Source organism: Myotis davidii, unplaced genomic scaffold (assembly GCF_000327345.1).
Source record: "Myotis davidii unplaced genomic scaffold, ASM32734v1 scaffold168, whole genome shotgun sequence".
NCBI lineage: Eukaryota > Metazoa > Chordata > Mammalia > Chiroptera > Vespertilionidae > Myotis > Myotis davidii.
This window is the reverse complement of record NW_006383016.1, coordinates 5,075,766-5,092,255: the sequence shown is the minus strand read 5'-3', so window position 1 is coordinate 5,092,255 and position 16,490 is coordinate 5,075,766. Positions and strand designations below refer to the sequence as shown.

The following is a 16,490-nucleotide window of genomic DNA, read 5'->3' as shown; positions in this document are numbered from 1 at the left end:
CTCTACAGCCACACACAAGTTTGCTTAACTTCCACCCTATTGCATTTTTTATATTTATTTTTCATTGGGGGTAACTACATTGATCATTCTTTCTATTATAACAAAAACATTAAAAATAGGCCTGTTCATAAAATAAAAAACACATGTAATTTTATTCATATTTTATAACTTTAAGAATATAAACATAAATAACCCTAAATTAGTTAATAGATAAATATCCTATCTTAATTTTTTCATATTTTACAGATAAAAATTTACCTAATTTCCTTCATTTGCAGACAAACAGTATGGCTGACACTGGCATCTTGAGAGCTGTGTTGCAAGATTTATACAATTTCCAGGCCATCTTCAATGAGGTATGCTTTGAATTATAGGAATCCAAACTAGGATTTCTGAAGTCAAGTGGCATGATAAGTCAACCTTATGGCCTATCTTAGAAACTGAAAGGGATTTGCACCTGCTCAGCCCAGATCAAACACTTCAAAACAACACATCTGCTAGCAACATGATTTTTGACATACAAACGTCCCAAAGATAACAATAGAAATTCCTCTGTCCATCCACTGGTATCATATAATAGTCTATGTACTAAGTCACCAAGCACTTTCCAGTGCTTTATATAAATTCTTCTACTAATCTTAAAGATGGTCTGGTTACAAACATTCTTATCAGGCACTTTTCACATCATTTTTGTTTTTCACATGCTCGTTTTTCCAAACTGACTTGCTGAACAGCCAGATGTAGAATTCCCGGAGTTGCACCTTTTCATCCTTTAAAAATAGTTCCCATACATGGAGGTTTCCTTTTATTCTGAAGGCCAAACTTACATCTACCAAAATAGGAGTTATTAGGGGGGAAAAACAACTCATATCCTCACATGAGATGTAACCAATCTGATCAGACCACCTGCCAAAATGTATTGTCACAGTGACAATCCTAGGGCAACAGAAACAAACAGGAGAAAAAAAACCACACAGCCAAGAAATAACAAAACCATATTTCAACTTTACTGCAACCTAGACATTATTCCCTTCATAAAGCCTTCAGAACTTAAGACATGAGGGCTCTGTCAGGAGCAGTGATGAAAGACCCTGGCACTTTCATAAAGAAGCAAAGCCATAATTCCAGACTCGTTGGTCACATGAGAAAACTCTTACAAATTAATCCGTGGACAACGTAATGCTAATACTAGGAGGTCTCTGCTGACCTGATTGGTGCTTCATTGGAAGTTCAGTCCTTTCAGAAACGTAAATAAGCTTTTCTTCTTGGAGACTACAAGCGGAAAACCTGTTGGCATCTGTCCCTGTCCCACAGCCAACAACAGCTGATGGGTTATGTGGGACTGTGACACCACTGACTTGCTCAAAGGATTTACTAAATACAGTCGCAGCAGTCTTAGCCAAACCATGGCTGTTAGGTTTAGGCAGGGACTGGCTGGTTGTTAACGTAAGTCTCTTCAAAGAGAGGAGCTCAAGATTCTCACTTTGGGCTCTCTGAGTTTGTTTTCGAGCAAAGTGATCTTTGCATGACTCCCCTGTGGTTTCTTTTTCTTTTCCTCCAATTTTGTTTCCTCCTGACCGTCTCTGAGTCTTTCCTACACTTGTCTTGTTACTAGAATTGTGACTATTGTTTAATAAGCCTGACTGGCTGGTACTAGATGCAGCCCTGGAATAAAATCCCTCGTCAACTTCAGATATATCCATCAGTTCTTCTTGATCTGTTAATTCTGTATTTCCTAAACAAAGAAATAACAAAGATTAATTAACATCAAGTATTTTCAATAATTCTTTTTTCATGATTAATACCAAATCAATTACTTTAAATAATTAAACTTTAGCATAATTAGGTAAAGCAAAAGATTATAGACCAAAATCAAAGAATAAATCAAAACATTCTATAAAATGCCAAAAATAGTTCATTGTAATTAAATAACACTAATTTACAGTATATTAAACAAAGAGCATGCCATAAACCACACCCCACTATGTTTTTAGAAAGAATTTTCTTACTATCCATGCAAAGAATCAGAAACAATTAGGAAAAATACCACACAGTAAAGCTAGGGGCAAGCTCTCCTACAGTAACAAAGCAATAGAAAAATCAAAGTTCTTACCAAAGAACTTTAAAAAAATTTTATTAAAATATTTTCATAAAAAGGTTAAAGATTGTATACTATATTGTAGGTTATTTTATAAAGATTAAAAATATAGACTATAAATATCACAAGCTCAAACTTGTTAAAATTCTATATATATATATATTAACCTTTATATCAACGATGGCAAAAATACAATGAAATAAATAACTTTGATCTCAAAACATAAGCAGAAAATTATTTTGGAAGCAATTTTCTGCCTCAGTTTTCATAACAATTTAAGTCAGAGAATATATAGGTATAACCATTCCAAAGAGCATTAAGAGTCATTGAGAAATTATGGTGCATAATTCATGCATTTTGATTATTAGATGACATGCAAAATTGTTGTGACTGTACAACTGTTGCTTAAAACATGCAGCAGTGGCCCTTTTCCATGAGATACCTTGGAGTGCAGCTATAAAGTGCTGTGCTAAAACTGCACTCTGCCAGGTGAGTTTATTCCATCCTCCATCAGTTTTCTTACAGATTTTTGCCTCCTGATCTCTGGCAAGCCTTTGCTTTCAGTTCTAGGATCTGTGGCTGTTTCCTGCACACCCTGTATATGCTGAGCATCAATCTCTCCTAGTGTTCTGCCTTTTTCCCCATTCCCGGTTCTCTCTCCGGCCACATTTGTGACACTAATCTCAGGAATGACAAGGATGCCCAATTCAGTAGTATCATTATTGTTGTCAGGTTGCTCTAGAATTGAAGATGATAAGACAAAATGATGGCTGAAAACAAAACAAAATAAAAATGCAAAACAAGAAAAACAAAAGATCCAAAACAAAAACTGGACAACTGAATGTTACAAATCAAGTCAAATATTTGCACTGCAGAAATTTCCATAATTTACAATACTGATGACACTGGAAACAATAAGTTCATATTGTTTTAAATGACAATGAAGAAACTCACAAAGCATCAATATATGTTCTGCATTTTTTCACACACATATTTGACATGGACTATGAAACAGAAATTTTTTATAAATCAAACGGGATTTCTATTGTTTTAAGATAATAGTGTGACCACTTGAACCTATTTATAAAGCCTTAGGCAAATATTCAAGGATATACAGCCAAAACTCTAGCTTTTGTCAACAAAAGAAACCAAGTCACTTAGGGATTCCTTTTTGTACACTTAAAATTCTATTTTTTATTAGGTTAAATTAAAGCTGACTTCATAAATCACAATATTGGAAAAATGCTCATTCACTTATGATACATGGTTAATAACACTACTGGTATAGTTTTTGTCTCACATACCAATCATCTTTTATATTAGTAAATATTAATGCAGCTGTGATATAACATTCCACAAATTTAGGCCATCTTGTAACAGTTCATTACTAAGCTGGAAAAAAGTAAAAATGGATTTGGAAAAACAAATTGTGTGTTGGTCCTTTATTTTTGAAAATGGCCATTGCAATCAAAACAAAGAAATGAACCTCCTAACTAGTTTATACTTGTAGACATTTTATTCTTTTTGTCTTAAATCACAAAGGCATGATTTTATTTAAAGTAGTCAAGGAAATGCCTCTAAGAAATAGAAAAAAAGTAGCCTATGTCTACCATGGGCCAGTAATGAAAATTAAAGTTCAAAACAACATAAAACTATGTAAAACATTTTATATTCTTAAAAAAATGCAGACCACAAATCTGCTTGAGAGACATTACATATTATTTTCAAATGCTTTTCATGATAAGATCATAATGTTCCCATTGGTGGTGCTAAAGCATGTGAAACAGTAACAGGTAGTAAAAAAATGGAGGCCAGAGCCACATATTCCTAAACTTTGGATCCTGACCTTATGGCACATTGGTATTAGCTGGGCATCTTGAAGAACTACCAATGCCTGGCTCTCACATGAGACATTCTTATTTAATTAGTATAAGCTATGATCTGGGCACTGGGATTTTTAAAAGCTCCCAGGTAACTAATGTGCAGCAAAGTTTGGAAACCACAGTTCTATTCTGATCTTTCACATTCTGAAAACTTAAAAAGTTATTATGGATGCCCATACCCAGCACAATATGCACTTCTGGAGGGCCTCAAACCTTCATGTTGCCCTGGGCCGGCTAGCCAGTGTGCTGGTATAATTTCCCATTTACCTAGTGCCTCAGAAAAATTTGACTGAAGGTTCTCTAAATGAAATTTTTATTTCCTGAACAGACCAAAGCATGTTAATAAGGTAGCATCACACTGCAGCTTCTGGGTGTCCCTACAACACAGGTTTAATGAGAATAGGAAGTTCCAACCAAGCCTATCCCCCATTACTAACAGCTGTGTTCAAGTCAGGGCAAGTAAAATCTTAGTGAGGTGAATGCTAGAGGGCCCTACAACTGAGAGTAAAATCACAACGACACTGTTGGGAGACAACCAAGACTTATCTATTTACAATGTAGAAGCAGTTTCACAGATCTATTAAAGGGACCATCAATCCAAAAAATCATAAACTATGGAAATTATCCAGACATAACAAAGCCAATACATATTAACACAACAAAATTTTTAAAAATAAGCATAGGTGGCCTAACAGAATAGAAAATACTACTATTTGCATCGAATGGCACTAAATCACTTTTTGAGAGTGTTCACATAATATTATTCAATTATATTCTCAAAACAATGTGTTCTAGTGAGCCTCTGAAGTAGGCAATTTACTCAAACTCCCATTTGCAGACAAGAAAACCGAAGTTCAGAAAGAGCCACAAAACTATTCAGTGGGGAGCTAAATAGCAAAATCTTTTGACCTCAAATACTATAAATTCTAACTCTTCAATTCATTAAAATCAAATCGAGTTAAATGTTCTCTGACATCCTTCAATTAAGTTTAACTTATTTGCTAGATTCCTAGTCATTTCATAGAAAGCAACTGTGGTGAAAATTTAGAATTCTGAGAGCAAAACTATAAAATGACAATAATAATAATACAAAGCAGCACTAGGCAACTGGATTGCTAATCACATTTCCTGTGATAGTGGTGAAGGTCTGCAGCCCAAGAAGCATAATATTAATAATTTTTAAACATGAAATTAGGTGGCAACTAGAAAACATAAAACGTATGATTTTTCACAAGCACAAATCTTTAATTAATATATGCATATTATTTGGTAAAAATGGAAAAAATTTAACTGCTTAGTAAAGTAAATTCATAAAAAGAAAAACAGAAAACTGTAAAGAGCCAGAAACAACAGAAATATAATTCTCAGGAAAATTACAGAATAAAGATAATTATGCAATTCCAATAAACATTTGTTACATGAATACTGCTGTCCATTATTTTTCCAAGATCTTCTACAAAGTTTTGTGACCCATTCTCCCTACACACACCTTCTTACTGGTCTCATTGTTCCCTAAGCCTGGAATACTCCTCGTTTGACCATCCTATCAATATTCCCCATATTTTATATACCCTTCTCGCTACTTCTTAGCACTTTATCACTCTCTAACCTATAATTATTTATCTTGTCTACTAGATGTAAGTTCTATGAGGGAAAGGATTTTTGCCTGGTCAGTGCTGTATATACTCAGCACCTGAGAAAGCAGTTTGCATATAGTAGGTGCCCAATAAATATTTGTTTGATGGACTGAAAAAATTTCCTGTTATAAGGTAAAATTATTAGAATTACTAAAACATGCAGAAGACATGAGAAAAGTAGGCTAGGAATGTGTTACTTAAATTTGGAAAAGGAAAAATAATATATAGCTGATATTAGTAAGAATTTTTTAGCTGACAGAGAAAGGCAAAGGCTCTTTGCTTTGGAAAAGTGAAGTCGCCATCTCTAAATGTAAGTTTAGTAAAATACACAGATAATAGGGGGTGAAGGCATGGACCGGGGGGTTGGGAGGTGGTGATGGCCGGGGAGAGGTCAATGGGGAGAAAGGAGACATATGTAATACTATATGTAAATCTTTAAACAAAAACAAAACAAACAAAAAACCTGGAGGGGAAAAAAAAGATTTTTAAAAATCTATAGTTCATTTATTATGTCATCCATAGGATAACATACATACCTAAAAAGAGGCAGTTAATCCTTTCTTTAAGAAAATTATAGATATGTTTTAAGGGAATATAAATGCATATGAAAACAGAATCTGTTTAAAAGCCCAGAACTTAAAAATCTATGCAAAAGGTGTCATGATTGTTCTATAACTATAAAAGCAATACTTACATTTGACTTCAAATAATTCGAAAAGTTCAAAAAAGGTCCAAAGAGAAACTTCTCAGAGAATATTTTATTTGTATACTCTCTATAAATAGGTAACCTTCTCTCCATATACAGAAATGAGGAGAGTTAAAGAATACTTTTAGTGGACATTTCCAAATTGGATCTCAAAGGCACTCAAATAATTTCTCCCTACAAAATTTCTTCTGGCTTTGAGGGGGGGAAAGGTGAAACAAATTGCAAACATTATTAAAACTGATCACGAAAAGCTGTGATTTCTCCCCTGGGTATGTTATAATCCCAAATATCAACTTCATTATGAAACTCTTTATCCCAATTTTAGCTTTTATATTTTAAAGGCTGCCCTATTTACTAAAAGTAATCATTTAAATTAAGGAACAATATATTTCTTCATAGAATTCACACAGCTTTGTACTCAGACTGCTTTATGAATCTAAAGTAATCTGGTTATAACCAAAGGCACTTACAAAATTTATCAGCAAAAATAATAAAATAAGCTGAAGCTTAAAAAAATTAATCCCCAACTTAACTGTGTACATCGTACAATTTTGACATTAATTATTAAAAGTATTTTGGAGTAAACCCCGAAGAAATTCATATACATTTATTTATAATTTATAGGATATAAATATTTGAAATGTCTTAAATATCTAAACAACTTCATAACCCTTAGTCCAATCAGTTTAAGTTTATAATTTATCTTATTCAATGGAATAAAATGCTATTTATATTCATTAAGTTATTCATTGCAGTGTTATCTATAATAGCAAAAAATTAGAAACAAATCATTTAACAAATTAAGGGAATAGTTAAGTAAATGATGGAATTATCAACTCTATGTGGTATTATGTAGCCATTAAAATAATTGGAGCTATTAGGAGGACTTGGGAAAATTTTTTGTTAACTAAGCAAAAGCAAATTTTTTAAAAATAATATTTTTAAATTTTAAAAGAGCACAATTATGAAAAATATATACATGTATGAAAAAAATTAAAAGTATAACTCTTTAAATACTGGAATTATAAGTGAATACCCTTCTACCCAGTTTACTATCATGTTGTTATACTGTTTTTCAATACAATGAGAAAAAAAGGAATAAATTGCTCAGTCTATATTACAAATTTATCATTCATTCACTCATTCATGCATTCAACTACTACTTATTGAGCACCTACTATGTGCCAAACATTGTTTTAGCCTCTGGGGACACAATGGTCAACCAGATAAAGACAGTGCCTTCACAGAGTTTACACGGTAGAGTGGGAATTAAGTAAACAAGACTATTTTAGATAATGGAAGTAGCATAGCAATAAAGAAAATGAGAATAATGGGAGAGTAAGCAGAGTGCTAGGGGAGAAAGTCTACTTTAGATGGGTGACCTGGGAAACTTCTTTGAGGAAGGGATATTTGAGTTGATATCTGAATGATGATATACAAAACAATATGAAGGAAATGTGCAATCTGGCACTTTTTCATCATTTAAATTTCAGCTCAAATATCCCAAATGGCTAATAAAATGCCCCTAAGGCAGAAATGGCTTAGTATGTTGAAGGGTTAGAAGGAAGGGTGACAGTAGTCTACAAATGAGGTCAAAGCAGTGGTAGGTAAGACATATCACTAGGGCTACCTGTGACATAGTACAGAGCTTAGATATCTTTCAGATTACAAAGGGCAGACATCAACAGGTACACAGATAAACTATTTGGATACTTTACTGGCATTTTTTAAACAGCAGAAGTCACATTTGTGTAACGCAAAATAATGAGGATGAAGTATGTCTTAGGTTAGAAAGAACAACACCATAACAATTCACAGCCTGGGCCAATAATTTGCAAGGCGTGTTAAAGGAAAGTGAATCTGCTATAGAAACACAGAATTAGGTCCTGGCAGTTAAAGGACTACACTATGAGCAAGTACACAAAGACTAAGAAATCTGGCTCTTGAAGCCAAAGGTAGACTTTCCAAATACGAAAGGAGCAGTACACAGAAAAATGCCATCTAAATGATTTGTTTGTAGACACATTGGTTAGGAGCTATACCAGTTTCCTTAATAAAGAAAAGTCAAGTCTTTTTTTAATTTTTATTTTTTATTGATCTTAGAGAAAGGAAGGAAGAGGGATGGGGGGGGGGCGGGAGAGAGAGGGAGAGAGAGAGAGAGAGAGAGAGAGAGAGAGACATTGATGTGATAGAAAAACATCTATCAATTGCCTCCCACACATGCCCCGACCAGGGATAGAACCACAACCTGGGTATATGCCCTGAACCAGAATCAAACCTGCAATCTTTTGGTGTATGGGACGATGTTCCAACCAACTGAGTCACACAAGCCAGTGCAAGAGTCAAGTCTTTAGTTTTTGTTGCATATATAGTAAATGATACAATTCTCCTTCCTGAGGTAGATTCAGTCACTCTCAATAATTTTTGTCATCTTTATTAAGTCTCAAGTTTAAAAAAAAAATCCCTTCAAGAATTGCAACATGGATGCTGCTGGACCAGGTGAATTCTTCGTGATGATTAAAGATCCTCATAACCAGACAGACCAAAAACAGGTAAGCAACATCTATTGTAAAACTATCTATAAAAGCTTATTTCATCTTGTGTGTGTAGTGTGCAACAAATGCTTCTAAAAGGGGGGGTTGGGAGGATGGTGTAGTGCTCAATAATAAGTAACAATAAATAACTTCATTAATGATGGCAAGAATTACATATGACCTCTTTAGTAAAAAATATAAATCAATAATTTACAAATGAGTGTATCTGCCTAAAACCAATATCTATAAAATATTTTACTTATCTGTATAGATAATTATTTTACTTTTACCTAGACATAGCCTAAAAGTTTTTTGTTTTCTTCTAAAGTTGGCTAAGCCAGAATTCTTTCCTCTTTAAACCTAATGTTCATATGAGGAAATTGCACCACCATGATATTTAGCTCTTTGGTCAATAGGTCCCTTTTCTTTTAGTCATCTAATATTTCCTAATATTTTATTTTGTCCTTCATGAGTATAAAGTTCCATATCAAGAATGCCAGTTAAAATTCATGCAATGCTATCTTTGGCCAGAAGGAAATTCTTATTTTTGGTCTGAATGTTTTATCATCTATATTGGGAAAGGAAAATTTGTTCCTCAAATAGCATTTTAGCATCTGACAATAATGGGGCTTCTCAAAATTATACTAAAATATTTAAACCTTTTTTAAAACTGCTAGTTTTCCTAAATTTTATTAATAAGTATAGACAATTTTTAAGTTAACAACATAAGCTTTATTCATTTCTAATTGCAGATGTAAAATTCCAATCGCCAATTCTTTAAAGTTTGCTACTTAGGGGTTTAAAATGACCATTTCTACATTTTTCAAAATGCTTTTATAACAATTAGCAACTTTGTTTCCACTAAATGATTTTCTCATAAAGTCATAAAATCATATTTACAAAATAAATGTAGTTTCTATAGTCCTGAAGTACAGTATTCCATTATCTCACATTTATGTTACCATTAAATCAGGATTTTTTAGAATGTTATTTTAATACTTGTTTTCTCGATTAATCCCCACTTATCATGAAAATAGGAGAGATTCAACTTGTATATCTCATTTATGCAAACAGGTAGGTATCAATAATAAAAAGAAATAATAAACCAGATCCTTTCAATTTTTTAAAAAAGAAAAAGTGGAACATTTACAATGGCATATTATTCAGCCATAAAAAAGAAAGAAATCCTATATGACAACATAGATATACCTTGAGGGAATTATGCCAAGTGAAATAAGGTGTCAGACACAGAAAGCTAACTCCCATATGATCTTACTTAGATGTGAAATCTAAACAAAGAAAAAACCAAATTCATAGATACAGTGAACAGACTGGTGGTTGGGGAGCACTGGGGGGTATGGGTGAAAGTGGTCCACTGGTCAATAGGTATATATATATATATCCTATATAATAAAAGGGTAATATGCAAATTGACCCTAACAGTGGAATGACCAGTCGTTATGACGAACCAGTCACTATGAGACCTCCTGGCTCCTGGGCTGCCAGAGGGATGTCTGACTGCCAGCTTAGGCCCAGTCCTCCAGGGAGCAGGACTAAGCAGGCAGGTGGACATCCTCTAAGGGGTCCCAGACTGCAAGAGGGTGCAGGCCAGGCTGAGGGACCCCCTGAGTGCACGAATTTTCGTGCACTGGGTCTCTAGTCTATATATAAAGAAAGTCCTAGGGTTGCATATGTACAACATGGCAGCTATATTAATAAAACTATATTTTATATTTGAAAGTTGCTACAAGAGTAGATCTGAAAATTCTCATCACAAAAAAGAAAAAAACATTTGTAACTATGTGCGGCAATGGATGTTCACTCGGTATGTTGTGGGGACCATTTCGCATATATACAAATATTGAATCGTGTTGTGAACCTGGAACTAATATAATTTTACATATCAATTATATCTCAATTAAAAAAATAAATAAAAGAAAAAAAGATTAAAAGGGGGGAAGAAACTCAAGGAAAGGGGATTAAAGGAGCCAACTGCTTTCTTCTTTCCTAGCAGTAACAAAGAGGCAAGGAGAAAAGGAAAAAGACTCTTCCTTAAAGTTCCTGCTTCTCCTCCCTTCTTCTTCCCCAATCCTAATCTCGTAGGCTTACAGTTGGATATTCCATGTCCCTACTGTGTGATACAGTTCAAAGTCTGGGAAGATATCCCTCTCCCTGGGAGGTTTGGTTTGGTAAGGGAGTAGTATGGATATAAGTTAAATAGGAAATGCATTAGATTTCCATCAAATAAACTCTAAATGTGTTTTCACAGTCATAAACTAAACCTACAGTCTGTAGTACTCTGCTTCAGAAACATTAAGGGATAAAAAGCATTGTTTCTGCAAAAAATAATGTATAAATAAATCAAATTTGATTGTAATTCATATATGTAATTTATATATGAATGTAATAAATATAATTTATACATACATAAATTTAAGTATAACTTGATAATTATTTATATATGTAAGAACTAGAGCAAAGATATTTTATCTTCCCCATAAGAAGCCAGTATCAGCTAAAGAGCCCAGAATAATAAGGTGTTCAAGCAGGAATCAGGACTACAAAAATGGAAAACAGAAAAGTTTTTAATTCAGCAAAACAAGGTAACAATGAAAAGTATTGCTGTAAAAAGGAAAGCCAAGGCTACACTAAAAAACAGGAGAATGCAACCTACCTGAAGAGATAAATAAGGACCTTAGACTAGGAATACTTTAGAGTCCACTGGATAACGGGAACTCACACTACAGAAGTGGAAAACAAGACAGAGCTATATACTGTATCTGCTCCATTCACCTGACTTCTTTTTATAGTTCATTCTCTTACTAAATCCTCATCTGTGACTTTTTTGTTACCATAAACAGGAGTGTTAGAGTTGTGAAGGTTGAATAAGTATAAGGGAACAGATGATAAGGAAGGTTATTTTAATGAAGCTGTAGCCCTAAGTGCCAACTACCCAAGTGGAGGCCAAAATGTAATCTGGAAAATATGTAAGCACCTAATAGATACAATATACCTCAAACTCTCTTTTCTCTTGTTTTGGTAATTTATTCCTTTAAAATTATTTCTGGAAAAATGCCTTCTATTTTATTGCAGGGTGCACATCTTTTTCTGTTAAATGCATGCATGGACCCATTCACGCACCTTCTCTTTCTCTCATACATACACACACACAAATACAATTGAGCTTAAATATTTTACATTTTTAACTGAAGGACCCATATTTTTCTTCCTAATTCCCAATATGCCCACTTAAATAGCAAGAAAGGAAAGTAAACAAAGGAATTAAAATTCATTCTTACATTTCCTAAAGTGGTATTTTGGAAGCCATTATGTCCACAATGACCCATATGATCTGGTTCATTGCCTCTGTGCCTGTATTCACCTATTTATGCCCAAACAAAACACTGATCTCTAAGGTATTACCATATCTAATTAAATTACTTTATACCTATAATCTAGTTCCATTCAGTAACAATTTTCACTCAAGAAACTGAAGTATCTGCTTGTTTTAAATAGTAACGATTTGCCTTGCTAATGGCAAACATTACCATCGTTTTAATGCCTTCCTAAAGGACCTTCAAGAACTGTCACACTACTTTTAAAGAAAAAAGATTCATAGTGATCATTGATTAAGCTGGAAATTTTCATCATTATTCTTTATTTGACATACTATCTCCTAGTTTCCCTGAGAAAGAACAGTGACAACTTTTCTCATCATCAACTTTCTATTTCACCATAAATAATCTCATTCTTCTCACATTTGCATTTCTCTAGAGAGACCCTAGAGACAAATATAACTAAATATACCAAAAGGAGCTAACATTTTCATCAATTTATAGGAAGAAGAAAATAGAGAACTGATTTTGCTTTACTCCTAATCAATGTTTGCTTAGGGCAAAGAAGTGCTTTTTGCTTCCCACTCTATTATTATCTTCTGAGAAAGATGACACTGATATTTACACAGATATTTGCCACTACAATAACTTCTAGATAGAAGGGAAGTTATAAAAAGGATAAGAAATTAAATAAGAAATAATTAATTATAAGAGAAGAGAAATAGAAAGCATTGAGAAGGCCATGGTGAATAAAATGAATTTCCAATAGAATTTTCAAATAATAAAACGAAATGGTCAAGGAGGAATATTAAACAGACAATCTTTGAAGAAAATTAACTTCCAGAAAACAGAAATGTCTAGAGTTGCATCAATACTATGGCATCCTTTACAGAAAATCCAGAAGAAAATGTTAGTCGTTCTACTTCAATATGCAAGTGTACCTGCTAGAAGGTTGAGAAATCAGAAACATTAAGAAATATTTGCAAGTAATTGTGAATAGAAACTCAAAATGTATGAATAATTTTTAAATGTATTTTTCTACTTTTCTCTCTATGGAAATATAATTTTAAAACCAATAGCAACATTTAAATAAATTTTCATTCATGAATGTAACATAAGGGGCTCTATTTTCCTTATTGCCTGTCACTCATGGACAATAAATTAGAAATTAAAAGTGATCCAATAACTCTTTCTTCCATGCCACTATGATACTGTTTACTAAAGCCAGGAGTTACAGTACAGAGAAAAATGTGATAGACTCAACAATCCTCTAATGTGTAGAGTTTTTTATTTCTTACCATGTCTTTTCCACCGATGACCTCTTATTGACATGCTGGTTACTGCATTTCTTGATATTCTAGAGGAAGTTGGTGTGATTTCAACTTGAATACACCTTGTACCCTCCTTACTAGATTTCATGGCACCATGAGGCAACGAAGCTTTTATTGCATTAGCAACCTAAGAAGGAAACATACAGTTTAAGATTGGTATTAAAAAATAAAAATGTATTATTACACCTTAGATAAAACAAGATGTTAAATTTTAACACGTTTTTGAAAAGAATACTTTCGCCAAGGTATTTCCTATAAGATAATATATAAATCCTCTGGAATAAAGAGTAAGAGCTCAGAAGAAAACTTATAGTTAAATATGATATTTAAGTGATGAAATTTCAAAAGATTAAATTATATTTCCAAATACTTAATGCTAACTAATAAGTGTACTTCTAGCATGTTAAGGAGAATATTCCTATAAGTTAAAAAAAAAGACTATTTATCAGGTATCCAAGAAGTTAGCCAAATGAAATGGTCAATTTTTATTATATGTGTACCTTTTCAAATAAAAAAATTTTCCTAGTATAACAGGAGCATGAATCACTGAGTATTACTGACATATGAATGGCTACTCTTCAATTTATAGTTCTAATTTGAGAATTTTTAAATTTAAAAAATTGCATAAAGAAATGAGGCACTTACCAACAATGGCTCTGGATATAATTCTAACTGGGCTCTGTAAATAATATCATCCAATGCTTTTTCAGCTAGATCCCATTCTCCATTATAACTATAAAATTAAATAAATAAAATATAATTATTTTAAATTAATTCTATATACTTGAACAAAATATAATGAGAAACTATCTTTACTGAGGAAAATAATTGGTCAGATTAGTACATTGCTTAGCATTATACTCTCCTTAAATACATATTTTTAAATCTTTGAATTCCTTTCAATTGTATCTGAAAGCCAATTAATAGAAAAGAATTTTTTATAGATGTACTTTTCTTCTCTAAAGATATTTCCATTTATGAAACAGATATAAAAATAAGCCAGGTAACCTCAAAGCATTTTACACTTTCAAAGCAAGTCAGAACATAGTAAATTATATACCTTAGACTAATGTTCAGAACACTTTATGGTTAAATTATTCTGTTAACTCCCACGGTTTTTAAAAATATTTTTTAATCCTCGCCCGAGGATATTGATTTTCAGAGAGAGTGGAAGACAGAGGGGAAGACAGAGAGAAACATCTATGTGAGAGAAACACATCGATTGGCTGTCTCCTGCATGCACCCTGACCAGGGCCTGGACCGGGGAGGAGCCTGCAACCAAAGTACATGCCCTTGACCGTAATCAAACCTGGGACCCTTCGGTCCCCAGTCCAAAGCTCTTATCCACTGAGTCCAACCGTAGCTAGGGCTCCCATGGTTTTTAATGAGAATCTACAACTACTGTGGCTTGCAATATCCTAAGTAGTTACTTCTTTGTATTTTGGTAGTCATTTAGAAGTGTACGTGATGTATGTTGCAAATATTAGCAATATATCAGGAAACAAGTGTGTGTGTGAGTATAATGGGACAATATTAAAGGTCTAACCCAGGGGTTAACTTTTTCCTTAAAGGACTAGATAATGAATATTTTTGGCTTGTGGCCCATACAGTCTCTACTCAATTGTCACTATAGCACAAAAGCAGCCATAGATAACACACACACACACAAAATTTTTTTTGAAGCAGGCAGCAGTCCAGATGTGGCCCAAAGATCATAAATTCTGCCTCATTCATGAGGTTTATAATCTACCAGGGAAAGTTAAAGTACCAACTGAATATAATAAAAAATATAGTAAGATATGTGTAATAAGAGAATTACCAAGTAAAAGATAGGGTTCAAAGAAAAATACTAGTATATAAGGCATTAAGGCTGAGCATCAATATTAGAAACTAATAATACATTATTTGTGATCAAAGATGCTTTAAATTGTTTTTTAAGAGTTAAAATATCTAGAATGGAAAAAGATATTCATTGGTGGAAAAAAGCTATTTGAAAATTACAGCAAAAAGAGTAATGAAAAAAGGAACTGTGCGTATATTTAGGTGTTGCTAATTTTCATTCTGTTCTTAAATTTAAAAAAATGAAGTGTTTTAGTTGGATGCAAATTCTTCAGAACATTAAAAGACATTTGAAATACAACTATTATCAAGATCTTGATTGATATTCTTTCACAAATATATGCCAATTATTTATCTATTGAGGTAAGTATATAGTAACAATAAAACAACAAACTATAATTTTCCAAAAAGATAAAATATTTACTTTGTATATGAAATAAACTTACAAAGCAAAATAAATCCCTGTTAACATCTGCACCATGAATTCTGAAGAAACTGGTATCCTGCTACTTACACCTTTGTATTTTCTTACATGTTGTCTGGGATATCCACAAACACAGATTCTAGAAAGACCAAAATAAAAATATTTGTAAAATTGGTAAAATTTTAAGTAATTTACTTTTTAACATTTATAAGCCAACAGTATACTGGGTATGCTCGCTTCTCTAAACAAAAGAATCTTTCCAAACAGAATATTGGTCTGTAACATTTTCCTAAGCCAATTAGATTGGGGGAAAAATGCATAAAGCTAGAGGGGTGTTAATATGTAGTAAGTGAACCATATTCTCAGAGTTGATTCACTAATTTTGATCAATTATTAATAATTTTTAGTCACTGTAAAACCTAGTACATGGACTCAGCACTATCTACACTAATAAAAGAGAAACATGGTAATTGGCATACGACTGCTACCCTTTTCATTGGCTAATCAGGGCGATATGCAAATTAACTGACAGCCAAGATGGCTACCGGCAGCCAGGCAGCTTAAACTGAACATGAGGCTTGCTTGCTTCAGTGACGGCAGACTCCAACGTTCCCCGCCTGCCGCTGCAGGCCTCTGAGTGGGCACTTTGAAACATAGTAACATATAGAAGCTAAAAAAAAACTCCAGAAACCTGTTTTCCGCG

The 16,490-nt window shown here is 33.1% G+C and overlaps 1 protein-coding gene across 4 annotated transcripts in view; it reads right to left on the bottom strand.

Annotated features, from left to right (window-relative positions):
* Positions 1 to 693: 693 nt before the first annotated feature.
* Positions 694 to 16,490, bottom strand: part of FAM126A (family with sequence similarity 126 member A) — a 58,648-nt gene continuing 42,851 nt past the window's right edge. For 3 of the 4 annotated variants that reach the window (XM_015558181.1, XM_006779026.2, XM_015558180.1), the window contains 4 exons: positions 15,810 to 15,926; positions 14,170 to 14,257; positions 13,492 to 13,651; positions 694 to 1,735 (listed from right to left, as the gene is read on the bottom strand). In XM_015558181.1, coding sequence (XP_015413667.1) covers positions 1,161 to 1,735; positions 13,492 to 13,651; positions 14,170 to 14,257; positions 15,810 to 15,926 — 940 coding nt within the window. In that variant the 3' untranslated portion in view covers positions 694 to 1,160. Of the gene's footprint in view, positions 1,736 to 2,540; positions 2,837 to 13,491; positions 13,652 to 14,169; positions 14,258 to 15,809; positions 15,927 to 16,490 lie in introns of all 4 variants that reach the window. The other variant, XM_006779027.2, reaches the window with a different exon arrangement.